The sequence below is a fragment of the Centruroides sculpturatus genome, unplaced genomic scaffold (genome assembly GCF_000671375.1).
Source record: "Centruroides sculpturatus isolate CEXI.00-Female unplaced genomic scaffold, Cexi_2.0 scaffold153, whole genome shotgun sequence".
NCBI lineage: Eukaryota > Metazoa > Arthropoda > Arachnida > Scorpiones > Buthidae > Centruroides > Centruroides sculpturatus.
The window spans coordinates 190,348-214,976 of NW_019384491.1; the positions used below are offsets into that span (position 1 = coordinate 190,348).

Sequence of the window (24,629 nt, forward strand, 5' to 3'; positions counted from 1 at the left end):
CTTCTTCTGGGTCCCCTCTCAGCTCTTTCAATTAATAAATCTTGTTACTATTATTTCTATTAAATTTCATACGGACACTGCAGCTGCTTTATAAAAAATAAAAGCAAAATTATTTAACAATATTTCACAGGATTTAAGAATACATATAGTTAATATTATTCTTATCACTATAAAGAATATTCTAAATTATTGGGAGTTTTACTTTCAATAAGAAGAAACATAAGAATACGAGGGTTGTTCAAAAAATTCCCGAACTTTATTTATTACAAAAAAAAAAAATACTGCACATACAATTTATTTGTCAGGGTTCCCTTCAAAGTAGTCTCCTCCGCAACATATACACTTATTTCAATGGTGTTTCCACTTTTTGAAACATCTTGGAACGCTTTTTTCGGAATGCTCATAAGCTCCTCCGTCGTTTTTTTTTTTTTTTTATCTCTGGAATGGTGGCAAATCTTTTTTATTTGAGTGTGTTTTTTAAAAATAATAACTTGTACTGGAACTAGAAAGAACTAGTGTGTTTTTTAGTTTGTTGGAGAACAGGAAAAAGTCACATGGGGCCAGGTCAGGTGAGTAGGGTGGGTGGGGAAGCACAGTAATCTTGTTTTTGTCCAAGAACTCATGTTTTGAGGGCCCAAATGAGCCAGTACGTTGTCGTGGTGAAAAACCATTTGCCGCTCCTCCAAAGTTCGGGCCGTTTTCACCTGATTTTGTCTCTTAGGCATTTCATAACACCAGGTAGTACTCCATGTTGACTGTCTGGCCTGTAGGTATTCATGATGCACAACCCCCTTTGCATCGAAAAAACAGTCAACATCACCTTAACATTTGAGCGAACTTGTCGAGCTGTTTTGGGGCGGGGGCTGTTTCACCCACCCGTGGAAAGTTTCCATAAAGGATTTTCCGAGTTTCACACAGAATTTCACAGAACAATGCTGTTCTTTCAAAGAGCTGATTTCCGCGGATCCGAATTTTTGCTGAACCGTACAAACATCACTTCACATAAACGGCCGTAGCTAATTACCAAAACAAGATATCAACAAATGGGTTGAAGGAGGTTACTCTGGAAGTTTCCGCAGACACAATGCCTCCAAGCGGATTAAAAAATAACAAACTGGAGGCGCGCTATTCAAAAAGTTCGGGAACTTTTTGAACAACCCACATACATTTTCTTTAGATTTTAGAATTCACAATAACCATATAAAAAAAACAATATATTTTTGTTTATTTGTTTATTATATACTGTTGTCCAACAGAAAAGTAAACTATCTTATTTACAAATCTTTTCAAAATAGACAGTTTGACCAGGCCCTTCTAAAAACTGAACCCTAGACATTTGTCTCATTTGTCTATGCAATGATCTGGCCCTGCATCTTATTCAAAATTTGCTTCAGAATAAAGAATTATTTTATCTAGAATTTACTATAAAGAAAATATTTGATAAACAGTTTCTTATAGTATCATATGTTAGTACTTCCTATCTTTCCTTTTACATAGTATCATTTTAAACATGTATTAAACTTATAAAATATCATATAATATAATATATACAATGGATGATTGGTTAACGAATGTAATCCATACCAAGACTGTGTTTGCCATTCGAATTGTTCCTTAACTATTTATACTTATTGATTTATCATAGATTTTTATGGGAATTTGATTAATCTGTTCTGGAGACCACCAAAAATAAAAATTATATACTTTCTTACTACGTTTATTTATATGTAATAATAAAAATACATATATACGTAGTCTTGCATTTTTATCAGTCATGTTTTTTTCTGTTTGTGGGGATTAAAGAATCTGTTTAGTATTGATTGCTTTTCTCTCTTCTTCAATATTTTTCAGAAGTAATTAATAGCATTGTCATTATAGAGATCCCTAAGCCTATTAACCTCAACCTGGTTTGGATGCTATTCTAAGACTGTTGTTCTGACATCCTCCCACTTCTTCAAAAGATGTTTAATAGTAGATATTGGCATTGATCCTCTTTTTCAGAAGAAAACATATCTTGCAGAGTTTCTTAGTGTTCTTCATTCAAGAGTTCTTAGCATTCTTTGGTCATCAGATCAGTTTTATATTCTATTATGAGCTCATCAATGTTCTTTATTTCTCAGATGTGATTTTTGTTATTCCGTAAGCTGCTTGAGTCTTCTTGATAATACTGTATCTTTCTTAGATAAGATTGAACTGCAGTCTACTGTAGACCTGTTCAAGCCATACTGCCCAGCAACATCTGCCCACTCTCTAGCTTTGCTATTATACTCTCATCTTTCAAAAATAAAAACCCATGCAAACTTAACGAGTGCCCACCTGACAGTCTTGCAAATACTATAAAAAAATTGTTTGTCAGAAAAATAAAAGGCTGGAATTACAAGGGAGAGTTTCAATGTTCAGAGGAATACTATCTGATTAGTATATAAGGGTTGAGCGTCAATGCTGACGACTTCCACGCTCCGAAAACATCCTAATTGTTGCCTGAAGACAAGGGAAGACCAATCAGTATTCATTATTTTATGTTGCTTCTTGTGTTTGTTCTGTGATCTGTTCATTATCCAAACATGTTTGTTGTCCGAACATATAAATCTTTCACGAAAGTGTTCATTATCTGCTTTTTTCGTAGTCCGAACTGTTTGTTAACTGATCACCCATTGTATTATATCTAGAATACAACTGAAATACACAAGAATATAAATCTTAAACAATTAAATTATATTGAATGAATATTAGAACATAAATTCTTTTCAGTGCTTAAAGTTTTGCCAAAATATTTTTGTTACAAATGTACTTAAACTTGCCACGAATCTCATTAGGAAATCCTGGACATTGAAGTGTGTCTGTGAGTAGTTTTCTATTGTTTTCCTCCTTTTATAAAGACACTAAACTTCAGAGTACAGTTTTTAATTTCTTTCACAGTACAATAAGTACACAAATACTATATTGTCCTAACAGTGGTAAAACTATGACTCTATTAAATTCAAATACTTTTTATTGTTTCTTCAAAGTATTCCATCCTAGGTGTCCAAATGTAATTATCAAATACCGAAAGCACATAATTATGCCTTCATTTCAAAATTCCAAAATTATTGTCACTGATCAGTCAAAATTAACATCAATGAGATACTGACTTTTTGGAATTTCAAAATTAAGTCATACATTATCTAGTCTAATTACAAATTTATGGAAAACCTAAAATATACTCTACTTACAATCATACTACTAATGACACTATGCATTTTCAATAGCTATTTGGTTGTTATATCTGAATGTGATTCTCTTCAAATTATTTCAGCACAACATACGTGAAATTGATAATAAAAAATATATACAGTATAACAAAATATTATACAAAGAACTTGTGCATGTTATTTATACTTATATTTATCTTATGATGAAATTGTCATAAAGGATTTATCCACAAACCATGTATCCTGGTTTAGGAGAGGAATGGGTAAGATAAAAAAAAAAATGAGTAAGAAAATAAATGAATTTAGAAACATTAAAAAACATTCTTTACTGCATTATTATTAATGCATTAAATAATTATTATACAGTAAAGAATTGAATATAGTATTCAATTAAATTAGCTGATTTTCTTGCAACATTAGTGTATGATCTGTATTAAGTGAAAGCACTATTTGCAATACTTTTTATCCTATTTATCCAACACATGGACTGTACAGAAATGCATGGTATTTTAAAAAACTTGATAAAACATCAATTTTGTATTGACAATAAAATTCCCCTTTTATATTTGAAAGATTCAAAATCTGTATTTTAAAGAAATTCAATTCTGAAGAATAATAATACAATTTTTAAAATAATTTTTAATGTAAAAGTAATTATACCTAATGCCAAAATATATTTATATTTATAAATTGGGAGAAATATTGAGAGGAAAAGGATTGGATCTTCTGAAAGATTTAGAGAAACTAGTAAAAATTGAACAGATGTACTTTGAACAACAAATTAGAACCAATATGGGAAAGGGTGTAACTTACGGGCATTGAAAATACATTTCAACTGTAGATTTGAAGTAGATTTGAATTTCATTATTTAGATTTTTTAAAATAATATAACAACTTCTTTTTAAATATTTAAATATGGTTTAGCATATCATCTTACATTTACATGTCATATATTTAATTATTAACTATTGGAGAGTTTTGGAAACTTAAATTTTACATAAGGAATTTTTGAGATGAAACAAAATTCTGTACATAAATAAACCTTTACTCAAAAATGTAAGCACTATCTTGATCAGTAACATTTTATCATATTTTTTTGAATAAAATAATATGTAATTTGAGTTTCTTCAGTGAATTAAAGTTTTTATCATAGTAAACAATTCTTTGAAATCAACTGATGATAGCTGTCATCAGACTATACCTTATGTTTTGTTCTGTAATCAAATTAAGCTTGAATTTACAGTTAGAACATGTATAAATTTGACAAATGAATGTATAAAATTAAACATATATAAAAAATTAGAGCTATAACATAAAATAAATAATATACATTTATACAAAACATTGACCTTGATTTTCCATATCTTAGAAAGCAAGCATCTTTAAAATCAATGCATACATAGTCATGGAAATGTTTATAAATATCTATTTTTTTAGAATCTTGTCTTACTTTAGATTCTCAGTTAATAAAATCGTTCTTGTTCCATCAAAATCGATATCATCGTAACCATATAAATATGACATTATGATATTGTAAATAGATAATCTCTAGATTCAAAAATTAAATGAGATAAATGTAGAATTTCTTAAATGAAAAGAAAAATAAAGAAAAATTTAAGATACTTGAAAACTTGTAAAAAATATTTGGATTAAGAAATTAAACAAATTGTTCTTCATAAGCTATTTTAAATAATCTCTTAGGTTAATTAACAGCCATATAACTGTTAATTATGAATCATAATAAAGATGGTGTGAGTTTGAACTTTATATACTAGACTTTAAGTTCTATGTAATAAAATAAATTTTTAATACATGGTTCAGAACCAAGGCTTAAATCATTTAATTTAATATTTATTATATTTAAAGCAAGCATTGTTCTAATAAAATTTTATTTTTTAATGTCAGTTGATTTTTCATGTATTTATTTTTCGCCCAACATATTGAAAGATATAAAAGAGAAATCATTTGGTAATAAAAGATTCAGATATACAAAATTTTAAAAATTAATTTGATCTTTAGGAGCATTGAATTGTATTTTATTTTATATCATATAAAGAAGCAGAAATATTATGAACAAATATAATTTTTTTTAAATTTGGTTTACCTCTTTAATTAAAGATATTTTTCAAAATAAAAACTTTACTAATGTTACTTTGGTTAAAAATTAAAAACTGTTGTTTTCTATAAGTACCTACATTTAATTTTTATGTATTACATTATTATTATTATTATTATTATTAATATATATATATATAGCAGAAAAACATATATAACAGAAAAATCTCTGTTATATATGTTTNTGCTCATTAAGTGAGGTTCCACTTTATGTAAATCATGCAGAATAAAGCACCAAAATCAGCAACAGTAATGGAAAATGTGCATGTTTTATTCAGATAATAGTTACAGCTACTATTTTAAACTGCATATTTTTTATACAGTTACTATTCCAGGGAAGTTATTAATCTGGTATTTCATATTTACTGATAGATTCTTTTATCATATGTAATGTTATTGCTAAATGTAGAAAACATATCCATAGGTTTTTATCAAGTGATTTTATGCAATGAACATGATGAAAATATTTATAACTCTGAGGAGAAAAAGATATGACAAGTTTGTTTTTCAAAGAGTTAATTTAAAAAATTCATATCGAATGAAAGAAAAGGACTTATATAATAAGAAAAAAGACAGTTTTAATAAAAATTTAGAAATACTATTTAGAAATACAAAATAAGACAGTTTATGCTATCATGTTTTATTAATAAATAACTCACTACAAATAATGATAGAATTAGTGCAATTAATTGTACATGAAAATAATACAGTGAAACCTCTCTTAACGAGCACCTTGCATAACCAGCAAACCAAATTGTAAAAAAAGTGACTCACTTAACAAGCGACGTTTCACATAATGAGTGACGAGGAGAGGGAGAAGTCACGGATTGTGCACATGCTCCATCAGTCTGTTAGCACTCATTCTGCTAGTATCTTAGTGTCGCTTGTGATCACACATTTTTCCAAACTTGTGTTCACACATATTATGTATAAACATCAACAACCATAGCTGTTATATACAGTAGACCCCCCTATAACGCTTAGATACGTTCCACGCTAACCGAAAATTACTTTGTAGGAATGATTAAATACATGAGCCACTCGCAGCCCGATAGGTGGGAACTTTACGGACTAAGGCTGTTTGAAAGGTTTTCTTCTATAAAATTAACCGATTCTAGACTAATTCCACTCAACATTTCCAAAACACGTATAATTTTTTGGGAATAATCCGTATAAACTACGCTATAAACAAAAAATTATAGGATTACTTACCGAGTGTGTACCATTCGACTACGCCGTTGCTTAAAGCTGGTTTTCATCGCGGAACAGCACACGAAACGACGGCCGCAATTTCTGATAACGAATTTTTGGCAGAAAAATAACTTGACCTTTGGAGACATCATTAATATAAATAATTTTTATGGCCGTTGAATAAGAAGTGTTTCTTTCACAAGAAATGTATAAAATTAGTGCTGTATTAGACTTACGGTACCTAATTTACATACTGTACAGACGATAATAAACTCAACTTACTAGCCTAAAATCTCCGTAGCGTGTTGCCAGGCGGCAGAAAGCATATATATAATTATAATAAAGTTACAATAAATTAAGTTAATATATAATTATATATACAGTACCTAATTTATATATAATTAATATATAATTATATGTACAGTACCTAATTTATATATAATACTAAACAGACGATAGCAAACTCAATTTAGCCGCTCCTTAGTGTGGCGCAGGGTCGGAGGAAAGTAGTTCGGCTGCTCATCCACTATTGGTCCAGACTCTATCAATCTTGTCGCGAAACGACGTTATAGGAGGTATTTTATACGAAAGTTTCTACAATTTTTTTGCTACGTTATAGGAATTGTCGTTATAGGAACGTACGTTATAGGGGGGTCGACTGTAATAAACATGCCACACGATATGACAAATTCTTTGGCTATGTAAAGTCTATAATTAAATATTAGAAATTACTGTGTTTCAATTAATTTTTGTTTTTTGCAAATCGAATTTGCATTCCAGGTTTGTTCATTCTGTGCTAGAAGAAAATATGAAGATGATTCATGCTCCTTAACAATGTATATTGTATAATTTTCTTTGAATAAACATTATACATAAAATATTTGAATATATTTTTGGCATGGAATGCATTATCATATTTTACATTATTTATACGGGAAAAATCGTTTCGCTTAACGAGTGTTTTGCAATATGAGCAAGATTCTGGAACAAATTATGCTCATTAAGTGAGGTTCCACTTTATGTAAATCATGCAGAATAAAGCACCAAAATCAGCAACAGTAATGGAAAATGTGCATGTTTTATTCAGATAATAGTTACAGCTACTATTTTAAACTGCATTTTTCTTTGTGGTTACTATTTGAGGGCAGTTATTATATCCTTTGCATTTGATGTCCATTTTTAATAAAGCATTTAAATATATTATTTATAAAAGTTTGATTTTTAAAATAAATTATATTTGAAATGGCAACTGCTATCTTTAGTAATGAGAAAATAATTAAAAATACACATACTGTATATTGTGCATTTTACATATTTAATTTTTTGTTAAATAAATACAGTACCTACATACTGCAATTTATAGTATTTATTAATTTTATGTTGTTTCCCTAAGTTTTCCAAAATACTCAAATAATAGATGTGCTATTATTCAAGGCAGTTATTATTTAAATAAAACTGATAAATATAGTTTCATATAACACTGGAATTCAATATTTTTGCCATATACATATATCAATGTCTTAATTGCTTTCTTATTGCTGTTTAGTGTGTAAAACACTAGTTGTTAGTATTCTTTCTTGAGTATTTATGGTCATTCTCTTAGGATATACATTATCCTGAACATTATTTTTTAAGTATGTTTTCTTGATTGGTTTCTGAAAGTATTATCCTACCTTGTCAGTTATGGATTAAAAGTTTTGCATTGCTGATTGCATGAAAAAAGACAGCATTATATATATACGCAAGTTTTATAATAGTAGATAACTGATATCAATAAATGTTAAGTTATTTTGCAAAAAAATATTTACTGACAGAATAAAAGTCAATAGCATTTGAAATGAAACCAAATTTCTGAAATATTTTATCTGTATTGTTATGATTAGTTACCTTATTTAAACAATAATAATATAAATCTATTTTTAAAATGAATAAAAATATTCTACTTAAATAAAAAATATAAATTATTTATATCAGGCAATGAAAGCTAAAATAAATTTATGCTGATTGTATTTCTTACATTAATTATATATAAAAAGATTTCAGAAGTATTATTATAGGTAGTTAAGTAATAGGTATTTTAGTTATCTGGAATTTATGAAAATTAACTCCCTGGTGATAAAAATCTTTATTCATGCAATGAAATCAAAATTCAAAAATAGTCATAGCTACTTTATATGATAACAAAAATTATTAATTGATACATAGTTGGATCTGATTAATTCAAACTTGATTAATTTGAATTACTAAAAAGTTACCAAAACTAAAAACCGGAACTGGGAATACTATAAGAAAAGAAGAAACCATACACTAAATTTCAGTAATATTTACTTCAAAAAAAAATACGTTTTCAGCCTTCTTGTTATTATTATGCCTGCACTGCATCATGTCTTATACTATGTTTTACAAATGCAGGTGTATCAAGAAGACTGAAAGCATCTATTTTTGAAGTAAATATTGCTGGAATTTACTGTATGGTATCGTTTTTTCTTATAGTAATTTAAATTATTGGATAATTTGAACCCATTAGTTTTTTGAAATTTGTATTTAAATTAACATTAAATAATGTAGTTAATTAAAAATTCTTCAGTATAAATTTGGTTTATGAAAACAGTGGAATACCCAGAAGTGCCCAAAAGGACGATAACTGAAAAATATTTTAGTAATGAATAAATAACTTTTATTAACATTTGCACAATAAAGGTATTGTGTATGGTCTGAAAAACCATCATAGATCTTTTTTAAAAGCAAACTTGTAATGAAAAAGATAAACTACAAAGACTCCAGATGGGACTGCTGACTAACTGTAATAGTGAAAAGAAGATGTTTAATATTTTTGACAGAGCTAATACTAACACGATTTATATGTTATATAACTATGTTAAACAATTCACTAAATAATAATTATAACAAAATATTAATGTAACTATATAGATCTGTAAATAGTATATATCAGTGTTGTTAAGACATGATTATATGTGATGTTAATACGCATTGTAAAAAAAAAAATCAAACGCCCTTGTAACAGGCGAAAGCCTTTTACGCCAAATATAGATTATGATTAATNAGAATAGATAGCAGAGCTATTTAGCTATGTTTTTACAATATCTAAGCTCAAAATTTATGAAAGTTTAACTTAAAAAATTGAAGTGGTTAAACAATGTTTTGTTTATGTACATATGTAAATAAGAGAAGTTAAAAATCTAAATTAAAAATTATGTTAAATAATTCACTGGTAATGAGAAATTATTATAACTTTTTTTATATACCAATATCATTTTATAACTGAGGTTTTTTTTAATCATAAAACATCATAACATTAATATATGTTTGTTATAAGGATATTGGATTTTTTATCATTATTAGTTGTATTTTAAATGATGATTCAATATTTCTAGGAAGGTGAAACTTTTAAGTATTCTATCATATGAATCATAATTCTCATCTAAATTTAAACTAAATTACAACTGTAATAAAGTCTTAAATTTTTTAAAACTAAAACTATATTTAATTTATTGTAATTTATTTACAATTTAGCTAGAGCATTATTTAATGATAATCTCAATATACAATTTTTGTTTGAATTTTTTTAATATTTTAATCATATTATATGTTAAATTCACTTAATAATTTTAATTCCATTTTTTTGTTTTTTATTTTAAATATTTAAAATTTTGAGTTATTTTAGAATTCTTTTATTATTTATAATCATTATTTGATATTCAAATTTGTCAAGTTTAAATTGTGAAGATAATTTTACTAATTTTAATTCTTGTCAAATTTGGATATAAAAATTTTTTTATGGTAACATTTTAAGGCTGAGCATTTAAATACAATCAGTAAATTTAGTAATTAAATAATATAAAATTATTTAATATGTCTATTGTAGACTATGCTTATAAATAAAGTGTGTCACTTTGACTGCCTTTAGGTGAAAAACTGTTATTTGTAAGAAGAAATTTGGAAAAGATAACTTCCTGTCCTCATGGAAACAACAAGGCACAAAATAATAAAACTAAACTGAAAATAGCAAGATCACAAGTAAATTCAAATCAGACTTTATGAATTTATATAATATAGGTGTTCTACAACAGTTAGCTGAAGCTAATACATATATATATTATTAATCATGTATGAATGATCATATGCAATTTATAAAGTTACATTCAAATAACAGCATCATTGAAACAGTATTTCCTAGAAAAGTAGTAAAAAATATTAAGAAGAGAAGAATATTTTATTGCAAAACAGTCTGTTCAAAATTCTAAATAAATGCAAAGACATGTGACTTCTTATACTTCATGGAAGATGATGACATATTGAAGCTTGCATAGATACATACATCTGAAAGACTATTTACATAGATATTATTAAAAATATGAAATTTTTCAATTTTATTAAAATGTTATCATTTTCATCATTATATATATTTGTCTGCCATCAAAATAGGAATTAAGCATTTTCTATGAAAAATAGTAAAGAAAAGATGCGTCTTTTTATTCAATTTGTAAAGAAAATTTAGTTTTTATCTTAATTATATCTTGAAGAATGCCTATAAATGGTGTGGGAAGTTCTTATTAAGAAACTCCACATATTTAATATTAATTTTTATTGAAATGCATGACAAACAATAATAGACAATTCAGAAATAATTTGCAAATGAAATCATATGTTCAGAGCTATTTTCTTTGGAAATTTATGTTTTAAAAGAAACGTAGAATTTGAGAATATATAATAATATGTAGGTAAGTTGTCTTGATGATTATATTAAAATATCATCATTCAACTTCTGAAACTAAATTAGAATGAAGAGACTTTCTTTAATTTCTGTTATTTTTATTATTCAAGTATATATTCAATAAATTATAATTAAAGTACAGAATTAATAACATGCTATTAACATTAAATATTAATAAATTAATATCAGTTTATAGATTTAGAAAATATGAATTAGTATTAATATTTTTGGCATTAATTTATTATTATTGTAAATGGAGTGGTAAGTATATCAGTGACATGGAGTGTTTATTGAGGTAAAGTATATATAACATTTATGTTGTTGGTACAAAGGAATTTGAAAATATAAAATGAATTTATTAAATATTTTATATCCAAAAATATGTTTCTTACCATAATCTCAATATATCATACAGTAATATTTATATTTTTCTAATAAGTGATATCCTAATATAAATTGGTATGAGGTTTGAAATAGCTTTGTGTAGTATGAATTTATTTTGAGGACAATCTATGCATCAAACTGTTAAATTTTACTTCTTAAATCAAATCAAAACAAATGTTCATTTATTGTAATAGAGATTAAACTTCTATTACATGAGAATACATTGTTTTTAATTATCAAAATTTACAGATGTCACAAATTGAAAATGTTTATTTTTTCTAAATCATTAAATTAAATAAACATAGTATAACACATGATTAACAAAGATCCCATTAATTAATTTAAATTAACATAGCTAGAAAAGAATTTATGTAATCTAAAAAATAGGATTGGACTTCATTGAAATAAGTTAGAATGTGAATCTTCTGTCAAGTTACAACCACTCAAAAAAATAATGTCACACTTCTCTTAAAAAAATGGTTACAAGAAAATCCTTATCTAAAAGTTAGCCAAAGCATATGTGAACAGAAACAGTGGAAGTGGTAGCAGAAATAAAGAAACATAATACCAGTGAAGTGTTCTATACTGGAATCGATTGGCCGTATAGTAGTGTAATATAATCATATTTTGAAGAATGTATATAAAGAAATAGCAAAACATAAGAACCTTAAAATAGCATGTATATGCAATCCTACTATATAGAATCTATTATGTGATGGCAAGGACATGGCCAATCATTTCTGCTTACTAGGAGTATATCAGATTCTGGTAACAAAGTAGAAAATCCACCAAGAATTAGAATACATCAATTCTACCATGTGCTCTCTACAAAAATGATTAGCAGAATATAATATTGATATCACCAACAAGAAACACACCACCTTGTCCATTTATGCCTCAGATAGTAACATCCATGCCAATCTACAGAATGCCTCCATCATAAGATGATCCTGGCAATTAGATAATATCAGAGCACTGGAAGCACTAGACATTTATAAATCTGAGAAACAAGGGACAAGTATTAATTTCAAAGAGAAATTTTGGTCCTGTGCTTAGCAGATTTTAATAACTGCAACCTATACAATGATTATAATTATTTTTAAAAAACTGCAACAAATGCAAGAATTATTATATTATTACATCAATGTCACTGAAAGGTTTTATCCTTTAATCCTATATAAGAAATGGAACACATTTTAAAAATGCAATGATGATTGAAACATAGCAATTGCAATGATGATCAAAGCATTCCGATCCTAAAAGATGTTGACATGACGAGGATCCAGAGGAGAGGATCAAAAACATTAGTCTGTATATGAGTGAGGACTAACAAGAGTTTTGTTTTAGAAGGTTCTTTAAAGAATTTTTAATACTGATGTTCCAGTCTGAATGAATTGTGAGTAGTCTCACTTCCTCCTAAGATCTAAATCCTTGCATTCATATAACTATAGTAACTATAATAAAATAAATAGAATTATTAATAAATAAGACTAAGACAATTACATCTTCAAAATAAAGTACTCATTATAAATTCAAATTTCACTGGATAGAAAGACATAACACAACATGCCAACCAACATCACCAATCACTAAGTATCCTCTTAAATTTTAGTTTAAGTTAGTAAATAAATAATAATATTGGATTTATAATGATAATATAAATCATTAATTTATATAATGATTTATATATTATCTGAGTGAATTAATAGTGAAAGAAGTAATAAATGTTTCTAAGTATTCTCTGAAAAACAATGAAATTTAATAGTAATTTTAGAAAACTTAATTTTTAACAATAGTCACATTTGGAAAATTAACTACTTTTTTAAACTAACAATTTTTGATAATACACTCAGTATAACTGCACTAAAAACTGAGGGAAGAAAGTTTAAAACATCTAGAAACTTGAATTAGAACAAAAAATGGTTTTTAACAAGAACTGATTTAAAATTCAAGAATTTATTTTAAAAATTTATCGTTATGACTGAAATCTTTAATCAAAATGTAAAAGTAAACATTGATTTTATATTTATAATATAAACCAATATGGTGTATTCACTTCAGTTCAATTCTTTATTTATTGTAACAAGTATTTATATCCAGGATAGTAAAAAAGTCTCTCTCTGGCCAATTATTTCAAAAATAATAGATCTTCTGTTGATGCATAACTATGTCAAGCATATTCTAAATTATGGTACAAATTTTATTCCATGCATCCCTTCAGTCAGAGAGGGCTGTTGTAATTTTAGTCCCACCTGAAAATAGGGTAACATTATCAATTACAAAGTTATAGTACATGAAAAAAATATGTACTATTATGTTTAGTGCATTTTAAAACATCAAGTGGAATCTTGAAACTCTCAACAAGGACAGAAAACTGAAGGATCATGCTCTGGTCTCCTGGTTTGTGGCTGCATTCAGCCCCACTGTAATCCCCTTGACTACTATGTGTGGGGTGTGGTCAAGGCAAAGATAAATGCAAATCTTAACAATACCAAGGATGTTCTAAAGGCTTCTGTCATGTAAGTGACTATGAACATGGACAAGGACCAGGTCAAGTGCATCTGCAGCCATGTCAGGTAAAGGCTGTAGAAGATTGTGGAAGATGACAGAGGCTACATAGAATAATTTTATTTTTCATCTTGTGTACTAATTTTGTACCAATTTTTGTAAGATATTAATTTTTTCCTCTATTTTTAAGTGTTTTTCATTTTATGGTGACTTTTCCAGATTTATCTCAATCTCTGAATATGCATTATTATTAAGCATTGCAATTAAATCTACATCAAATATTTAAATAAATTTATTTTATATTTGTTGTTAAATTTTTGGTTAAATTAGGATGGCCATACATCCTGTTTTCTTCTGTTTTTAGCCCTCAAAAATAGAAAAAAAATTAAATAGTCATTTTATAGGTCAATATATAAATAATTTTAAAAAATAATCTTAAGTTTATCCATTTTTTAAACCCATTTTTTACTTTCTTAAAAAACTGTCTTGAGTAATTATTTTTAAATAAAGTTGATTTTAATATAAGACAAGAAAAATCTGTTGAAAAGTCGTTTTATTATTTAGAATTAAAATAATTTACATTTTCGGTGCATTTCAGTTTTTAGATTTATATTGAAATCTTATTCTGGGTCATACATTTTCTGGTTTAATTTCACATATATTGTATGTACTATAATAATTACAAGTGTGTAAACTAAAAATCTGGAATAACTTGCATAATTTTTTTTGTACATGTGTGCATAAAAAGAAATTGAATTTGCAGATTTTCTAATTGCATGCAAGTTGCTTATTTGATTCTGAAATATTTTTTTATTTTTTGAAAATTAACCAACCATCAGCCAAATTAATCGGGCAGAAATTATTCTTCTAGTTAAAATGATTGAAGCAAACCATAAGCAGCTAACTAATGCCACTTTTGATAAGGTGAGCTAGTAACATCTTTAAGCTAGATTGAAAGTTCAAAATATCTCACACACATATGTATGGGATATTAAAGGAAGGGAATATTGTTTACAGAGATCCTTTTCCTAATAACAAGTAAACTTTGAAGCAGTTAGAAAATGAAACATTTACTGTGATAACTAAAAAAATCTGCATTCCAAAAAAATCCTGAATGTTGTTATAGATGAATCTTATTTTACAATAGATGGCTCTGAATGTGCAGATGATAAAAAATGTTTTTACTGTATAAAAGGAAAAGCCATTATGCCAGAAGTGAATTTCAAACATCATACAAAGTTCCTAATGAAGATTTTGCTTTGAGTAGCCATAAGCCCTCACATACAGTCCAGGCTTTTACTGCACCATCTAAATTTTGCATTAACACACAAGTATATAGTATGGAGTGCTTCAACAAGAGGCTATGGATTACATGTTTTGGCAACATCCCACTATGCTTGACACACAATTGCTATTTTTGAAGAACATTTACAGTTAAAGGAAAGAGTGTATGACAGAGACTGAATTCAGAAAGTCCTTGTTTTTAAATTGGTAGATGAGGATAAATTTACAAATGATGACTTCCAGAACTTTTTGATATATATGAAAACAAAAGGGCAGCAAACCATGGAGTAGATTTACTTTTGTTAAATTAACAGGCTGCTCAAATATGTTTTCTTTCATTTATTTCATATACATTGTTCATTTTGTGATCCCACAACTTTTAGAATGAATTCATTTTAGTATTCCAGATCTTTAGTTTACATGTCTTTAAATCTGATTATTACATAATCAGTTTCAGTGTTATTTTGAATCTGATCACGTAGACTTCAAAAATTAGTTCATATTTACCTGTTAAAATACTATTTTCTAATTTGTTGCCTTATAAAATTAAGAATGTTTTGAAATAATTAAATTGTTCATCTATTTTGTAAATTTAGGTTATATTATTACTTCTTAGTATATAATGATTACTATTAAATCATTCAAATAGTTAAATAATTTATATCTATCAGATGATAAATTTCTGATTAAATTTATCATCTGTTGAATCTGATGTATGCTGTAATTAAACAATCATTTGGTTTTAAGCAAACTAATTTCATAACATTATGATATGAAGATGGCTTGATTATACACATATTTTATGTATCTGATAACATTTTTATCCTATATAAAATATTTAATATAGAAAAATTTTCCAAATTTATAATTTAAGGAAAAAAATTTATATTATGTTCTTATAAGCTTGTAATTAAGAATCTAAAACTGAATTTTATTTTTTTATTCTCTCTTTCTCAAATAAAAGATGGTAAATTTTTAAATTGGTTTAATGGTATGTATATTAAAATGTGTTTTAATGATTAAAAATTTTTTAGGGTGGACAAGTTATTCCAGTTTCATTACAGCACAGCACTCCTCATCCAAAACAGTGCGCACCCACTTCGACAATAGAAATGAAATCACATAGTGTACATCCGATGACATTTCCTTTTAATCCACATGTGTGTATGTAAAACATGTATTCATTTTAATTTTTCAGTTCATATGTTATGTAATTGTTCATCTGTGTATTTTTGTTATAATTTTTTGATCATGAATAGTTATTTTCATGGTCATATGGTAAATCTAACTATTAAAAACTTGTATACATCTAGGGTTTCTGTGTCAGCCCCTGTGACATTTGCACTTTGTATTTTTTTGTTTTTTTCCTGAGGTGGAATAAAAACAGTTTTATTAAGAAACTAATATTGTCATATTATTTTATTAGACAAAACATTTTTGTTAAAATGTTTTAATTACTAGATAAAATGAATTTCCAGTTATAAAGCTATATTACAAATTACATTAAGGATCACTTGCAGTGATACAGAGTAGTTGCATAGTCTGTGCTTTCTAATATTTTTAAATAAATTTAACAAAAACACTAGTGATAAATACACAAAAAACATCACAGCAAAAAGAAACTAATTTATATTAAAGCAAATTAAATGTTCCCTGTATTCAAATCTGGTTTGAAGAAAGTTTTTTAATAGTTTGTATTCTAAATAAAAAAAATAAAATAAAAAAAATGCTTTGTTCATAGATTTTTCCAAATATTCATTTTATTTTACATATCATTTAAAGAGCTTAATCATAAGAAAATTTATTAGAATCCTAAGAAGTCCTGTACATCTCTTGGCAATTATTTGTGCTTGGGCAAATTCAGTTTTGAATTGTCCTTCAATAAAATGCTAAAATTTATCAATGTTGTCTTGTTAACCAATGACAGAATGTATCCAAGAAAGGTGAGATAAAATAGAAATATAAAGTTCTGGCATTATATTGTTACAAGTTCTTGATCTTAATATTCCATTCAATTGCCAATATCCATCAGTATCTGTACATATCAAGGGTGCTCCACTCTATTAAGAAAAAAACTTATGTAGAAATTTAAATATAATTAATGAAACTTATTTTAAATCCCTTACCTGACAGAAAGAATTAGTGTTGTTGATACAAATGTAATTGGCCAATGATTTCTCTTCAATATAGGAACTATTACAGTATTCAGTAGGTAAAATGGAAACAGATTGATAAGTAATGTCATAATTTCCTGTTGAAAAAATTTTAAACAAAAGTTAAAATATTTTGTAGTTTCCTTTTTAATAGGAACATTAAAACAATATCAATGTATTATAGGTTTATACTGCATCCCCAGTATGGCTTACTAATGTTACTTTTTATAATTTCATTGCATTATTAGTATTATTGCTAAAATATAATTGATTACAACCTATTCTGTGTTAATTTATTATTTTATAGGAATTACAGCAATAATTTTTAATTTTCAATACAAAAATAAGAACTTTGTGAATAATAAATATATATAGAATGTACTTATTATTCATGCTCTACAAAGTACATGTTATCTAAAAAATTTAGACTACATACTGTATTAATAAACTTCAAACTTAGCTGAGAACAATTATACTTAAACTTTTTATCATCAAAAAGCATTTATCTTCAAAATACAAAAAAAAATTATTTTTGAGGATAGTATCCCTAAATTTTATAAGTAGGCTAAAATCAACATACACAATAAAAGCAATAAGAGATTATGAATTATAATCTATAAATACAAAGTATAAACATAACAGATGAAAAATACTGATTATTACTTTCTTGCTATCACAAGTTTACAAATATAATTCAGTCTATCTATCAAATATCAACTTCATCATCTTAGTTTGGTTAAATCACAAAACAAATGTTTTCTTGTATTTTGTGGTATAGGAGATTCAAATGGTAAAGTAATATTTTAAAAAAGTTATACATTTTGAATAATGATAGCAATAATAGGACTAAATGTAATAAAACAACAGCAGTTTTAAAACCTTTAAGAAGTCAAAAACATTTCAATTGAATGTCCCATCTTTAGACAACACAACCATTTCTGTTACTATCATACATTCAAATTCAACAAATTATAAGCATTCTATTACTATTATTATTTTTTGTTTATAACAGGAGTTTCCAAACTGGTTGATATACTATAAGATTGAGCTTTGGAATGTAGATCTTCTTATAAAATGCCCAAAGCTTTTTACAGTGAAGTTATTCTTACTTACACTTGTCTAAAAAGAAACCAAACTTTTGCTCTAGAAATATAACTAGATGGCATGACTAGTTCCAATGTCCAAATTTAAAATTTTGAATGTTATATTATCAATGTACACAATAGCATTTAAACTGATTCATAATGATACTTTCTGTGGCTGAAATGTAAGGGTTATTTCATGACTCTCAGAAAATTGTGGTGGATAAGTTATTAAAACAAAGTATATGAGGATGATTGCCTATCTCGTATACTAGTTTACAACTGGTTTAGATTCAAAGATGTCTGGGAGTCAATTGAAAATGTCTGAATGCATCGACTATGGACAATAACATTGAAAAAGTACATCAGATGTTGGGTAAGGATCCAATTGTGACATGTAGAATGTTGGCAGAGGAGTTGGAGTGTCCAAGGATTCTGTCGATATGACTTTACATGATCATTTGAACCAACATAAGGTCTGTTCTGCTTTGTTCCTCATTCACTTGCTGAGGAACAAAAATAGATGCATTCATCACGTTCAGGACATCATCAAAACAGTTTGCCACAACCCAAATTTTCTCAAAAACATTGTCATGAGTGATGAGATGTGATGCTACCAGTATAATCTGTTGACAAAATTTCAAAGGAAATCATCAGGCAAGCCCACACTGAAAAAACGTTGTTTCCAAAAATTATGGGTAAAGAACATGCTGTTCTGTTTTTATGACTCCAAGGGTATTGTGCACAAGGAATTTGTCCCAAATGTCCAGAATGTCACCAGGGAATATTATTTCGGAATTTTGGCAATTTTACATATATGTCCGGGATTATCAAGCTCAAGTAAGCTGGACACTGCTGCACAAACAATGCATCCTCGCACAAGACACTGGTGTTCATCAATTTATAGCTCAAAAAGGTATTGTAATCATCGTCCATCCACCCTATTCTCCCAATCTGGTTCCCTATGACTATTTTCTATTTCCAAAACTTAAAATTCCTATGTAAGGGCCTTGTTACAAAGATATTTCTGAGAGTGAGGTTGCTGTGACTGTAGTACTGTAGAACCAGATGCCAAAACAGGAGCACGAGAATTTTGAAATGCTCTTTACTAGTTCTGAATGTTGTATTGCTGCAGAGGGAGCTTATTTTGAATAAATAAACATATTTATAAAAATATTTCTTGTTCTTTCTTCCTAGAGCAAAGGTTTCTTTTTAGACAACCTGTGTATATTTCCACGTTAATACATGGATCAAAGTTGATTCAACTTACACAAAGCAAAGAAACAAACTGAACCTCAAAGAATATAACTTATGACTAAAACTCACTAATCTCCTATAGCCTTGTTAATGCTCTAAACCACATTCAGCCCCCAAATGTCAGTAGACTCAATACAGAGTAATTTTAATTAATTATTAGAGTTTTAATATGCCTATATTAGTTTACATGTGTTATTTTTTCATAAAATATTTTATTTACTATATTTATTTTTCCTGAAAGTCAATGAAGTTTCATGAATTTCATAATAGGACAACACATGAAAAAGTCTAGAGAACTCTGGTATAGAAGATTTAAAAATATAATGATGTTTTAAAAGCTGTTTAGTTATATTGGTTTTTTACAGTTAGGTAAGTAATTAATCTTTTATGATTTATTTAGTGTAAAAATGGAAATAATTCTGTTAAAATCCAAGTTATAATGGAAGTTACAGATCCAAAAATTAATATATTGCTTCAAGCAAAGACAATGTATTAATTTTAAATTTGTAACTTTCATTAGTATAGACTATCATATCGTATAGAAAATACTGTTTGGGAAATTATCAAAAGAATAATAAGCATCTTCATTTTATTGATAGTCTTTGTTTACTTCCATATCATTTTAAAATAATTTATAATAGTCATTGTTTATAATGATGTATAATGATGATTAATGTATAATGGTATGTTACTGTTACATATGCTAGCAAACTGCAATTACTATAATATCAAATGAAAAAGTTATCATCAATTTTTCCAAGTCAATGTGGCAACTTCCTAAGTAGATACTTGAGATACAAAGTATCAAATCATTTAGGAATAATGCATTACATTAAGATTTTAATGAAACTGTTTCCATTTTTACACTAAACAGATAACAAGAAAAAAGTTTGCTTAATGAATTTATGTCAGATATTATATTATTTATAGTTGTCATTTTCTAAATTTGTACTTTTATAAGAATACTTTTAAAAATATTTCTAAACCAAAATTTATATTAATTTAGGCATTTAATATAGATTAAATTAATATTTCTCACACATCATATATTAAATACTGAAGATACATTCCTCTTTAGCAGTTTTTTCAGCAAATTATTTTTAAATATGAAAATTTTGGAGGAAATAGAACTAAAGAATTGTTCTCATAGTTCTCTTTGCATAGTATTCCACTCCTTCAATTGACTTTATATAATTTGGAAAGTATATGAGAAACTTTACAAGCATCTCATATTATTTCATTTATGATATAGCAGTTACATTATAAATCTATGATAGAAAGTAGAATTATACTACCTGTAGAATAAATTTACTTTTGTATTTGGATACTGAATTGACAAACAAATGATGTGTTTTCAGCAAAACCTTGATGTTTCATAATTTGATGTGTCATGAAATTCAATTTTTTGGCAAGTTTCAATTCCCAAACAATTTATCAACTAAACTGTGAGATTGAAAAACACCTCAATACAGTACAGTCCAATAGTAATAGTTGTATCATAAAAATTAGCTATCTATCATAACTTAATTTGGACATTTTTAGGAAAGCAGAACAACAAGATTGATAAGAGTATACATCTGGAATCTGAAAAGAACCCAGATGTTTTAATTTTAAGGTTATTTGTTAATAAACCCAAATCTCTAATAGTGACTCTGCTTCTGGGATTTTTTCAGACACCAGATGTTAGGTTAATATTACAGATTCCAGCTGCCAACATCAGGATTAATATCATATTCTAAATAGCTTTTGTGTCAACGTAGAAATACCGTACAGCAAGATAACAAAAATAGAATGTCAAATATTGATTGTGTTTATATAAGATTCTGCAATCAAGTTAGGAAGATAAGTGAATTTAAAGAAATTCATTGATCCTCTTAGCTTTATTTTTCCTAAAAGCTTCTTTTTAAAAATCAGAATATATGAAGGGCTCTTACACACCTGGAAAGTCAGATTTTTGTTAGTGTTTGGAAAAAGTCATGGAAAGTCAGAGAATTTGTCTGCTTAGCTGTCTTATTGATTTCATTTGCTGAATATGGCTGACCAAATGTAGACATCTGCAGGCAGCAAGAAGTAATGCTGCAACCTTTATTACAAATATACCAGAATCCATTTTACTATCAAAATATTTTTAGTATTAGAGGACACTACTAGATGTACTGTACAAATCTATCTTTTAAAATATTTGTGTCTTCCGTATGTGCTTAAATGCTTTCCTTATCTATATCAAAAGCATCTTCCAAAAACACTGAAAATTTTTCTGAGGTGTGTAGTGCTGAACTTTGCATGATCACATATAATGAATTCATTTTAGTTTTATGTATGCAATACATTTTACTTATTGTTCTATTGTATTGTAAGAATATATTTTAAAATCACTCAAAATCAGAACTTTAAATCACATGATATTGTTTAATTTTTTAAAAATTTTCTTTCAATGTTTTGACAGTTAATACAAACCTTTACTTTTACTGACAGTTGCAGGTCAGTTTTAAAACTAACATTAATTGTTTATGTGAAGAATTATTATAAAAAGTAACACTGAGGAGAGCATTGCAAAACTCCGGAGATAAAACAGTCCCTAATGTAATATGCTGCCAGATGAATCAGCATTTTTAAATTTAAAAAACACTTTATCGTGAATTTGAGAGAAAAATCTGCAATACTCTTGATAATGTAACATCAATTAAATTTTTCCAAAATATTTTAACTTTCCAAACTTCCACACAATTATCGTTCACACTCTCAATTCAAGGTAAGGTGTTTGATTTTAAAAAATGAGAACAAAGTGCAAAAATTGATAATACCAATAAATTACTAATATTTATCATTTTTTATTTTAATCATTTTTGTTGCATAACAAAACATAATTTCCAATTTCTTTCCAGTATATTAAAATTTCATAAAATATATTAAGATATAAATTTATAGTTTTGTAATGGACTACAGAATTCATAAACAATCAAAAAAAAAAAAAGAAAAAAAAGGCTTTTTTTCACCATTTTGAAGCCATATAATGTTACGATTGTGGGTTACTAACAAGATAAACTACTTTTATGTAATGTTTAATTTTTAATTTTAAAAATTCAGGAATTATAAAAAGATGAAATTTGTAATTAGTTATTTTTTATTCTAACTAAAAATTTGTTTGCAAACTTTTAAAAGTTGAAACGATCATTTATTAGAATGTTCACTTCAAAACAGCTAAATAGATCAGTAAAAATCTATAATTTAATTGTTTTTCATGTTTATAATTTTTTATGTTGTGTAGTAATGTTTAAACAGTTACCCGATATTTACAGTAAAGATATAAAATGTCAACTTGTGGTTGGCAGGAGCATTTTACATTTGTTGCTATGATTTTCCTTGAAAATATTGTGCTGCAAGTGCATTTCTCTCTCTCTCTTCTGTTAATTTCCTGCACTTTGATACATAGTTTAATAATTAGTTTAATAGAAATAAAATTGGGTAACAAATATCACTGATTTTGATGAATTTAGGGCTTAAAAACTGAACATTGATCATACCTGTAGTGATACTATAGTATGTTATAGTTTTGAATATCAACTAGGTAGTCCAATTGATTTTTTACATGGGGAAAAATGCTTTATTTGAACATTTTTAAATTTAACTTTTTGTTGAAATTATGTTGCTGTTTAAAAAAGTTGCTCTTTTTGTTGAAAGATTGGTTTAAAATTACATGTTTTTAAGTCAAGAGTACATCTTTTTTAAGCACAGCACAGCACAGTACTATTTGTATATCAGAGAGTACTGTTTATTGATTTTATGCTACCTTGTGTTTATTAAATTTACACACAAATAATAATGATAAATGATGATAAAATAAAAAAACTCATGTTTCATTTGTAAATTGCTTATTTTTTCATTATATTTAAGTTGTGGATCCTATCAAACAGTTTTATACAGGATGTATGTACTGTACTTTTTTATGTGGCAGTCTTTGGAACATATCAACTGTGCAAAAATGGGATATATGTACTCAATGTTCACAGTAAGTAAAATGCTGTTTTATTGTGTTGATATTCCACATTAAGAAATGTGAGGGTCGGGGAATTTGGACAAAGTTGGTCCAGGAAAGTCATGGAATTCAAAACAAAAATTTGAGTAGGAACCCTGTATATGTTAAAAAGTTAAAATTTCATAAATAAATACAATTAATTAATTTGAAAATTTACCTTGTGACGAATTATTCCAAACTGCAATTACACATTCATTCATTATATCAGTTTTTGGAAGACACAAATTAGAAATAATGTCATCGTTCTCCAATTGCACTAGAGCAATGTCGTTATCTTGACTAAGAATATTTTTCACTAAAGAACTAGATGACAATGTATAAAATGTCCATAATGTGCTATCTGTGGAATTATCACTGTTAAGTAAAATCACAGGTTTTATTAATTTTATTTAAAGAAAAATTAAAAAAATAAATATTATGTAGCATGTTTCAAATTATTAAAGACTGACAAATAAAATAACTTTTTCAAAATTTAATTTTTGAAACAATAAGAAAAATTTCTCATTTTAGATTGAAAATGTTATTTTTAAATTTTATAAGTAAAATGTTCTTTCTTTTAGAGTTGAAACATACTACATCTATATGCATATATATATTTTTATAATTATTTATTGGACTAACCGATTAAGCATGCATTCATACGAAGTAAGAACNAAAATGACGATAATGCCAATAACAAAAATAATTTGATTT

The 24,629-nt window shown here is 26.9% G+C and overlaps 2 protein-coding genes across 3 annotated transcripts in view; one reads left to right on the forward strand and one right to left on the reverse strand.

Annotated features, from left to right (window-relative positions):
• Positions 1-16,808, forward strand: part of LOC111621772 (GRIP and coiled-coil domain-containing protein PFC0235w-like) — a 57,775-nt gene extending 40,967 nt beyond the window's left edge. For both annotated transcript variants that reach the window (XM_023364015.1, XM_023364016.1), the window contains exon 9: positions 16,443-16,808. In XM_023364015.1, the coding sequence (XP_023219783.1) occupies positions 16,443-16,580 (138 nt within the window). In that variant the 3' untranslated portion in view covers positions 16,581-16,808. The remainder of the gene's footprint in view (positions 1-16,442) is intronic.
• A 342-nt stretch (positions 16,809-17,150) lies between these two features.
• On the reverse strand, positions 17,151-24,583 carry LOC111621773 (brain-specific serine protease 4-like). Its single transcript, XM_023364018.1, has 4 exons — positions 24,558-24,583; positions 24,094-24,290; positions 17,535-17,659; positions 17,151-17,468 (listed from the first exon to the last, which is right to left on the reverse strand). The coding sequence occupies exons 1-4, from the start codon at positions 24,566-24,568 to the stop codon at positions 17,322-17,324; spliced, it is 480 nt and encodes a 159-aa protein (XP_023219786.1). The 5' UTR covers positions 24,569-24,583; the 3' UTR covers positions 17,151-17,321.
• Between the last annotated feature and the right edge of the window lie 46 nt (positions 24,584-24,629).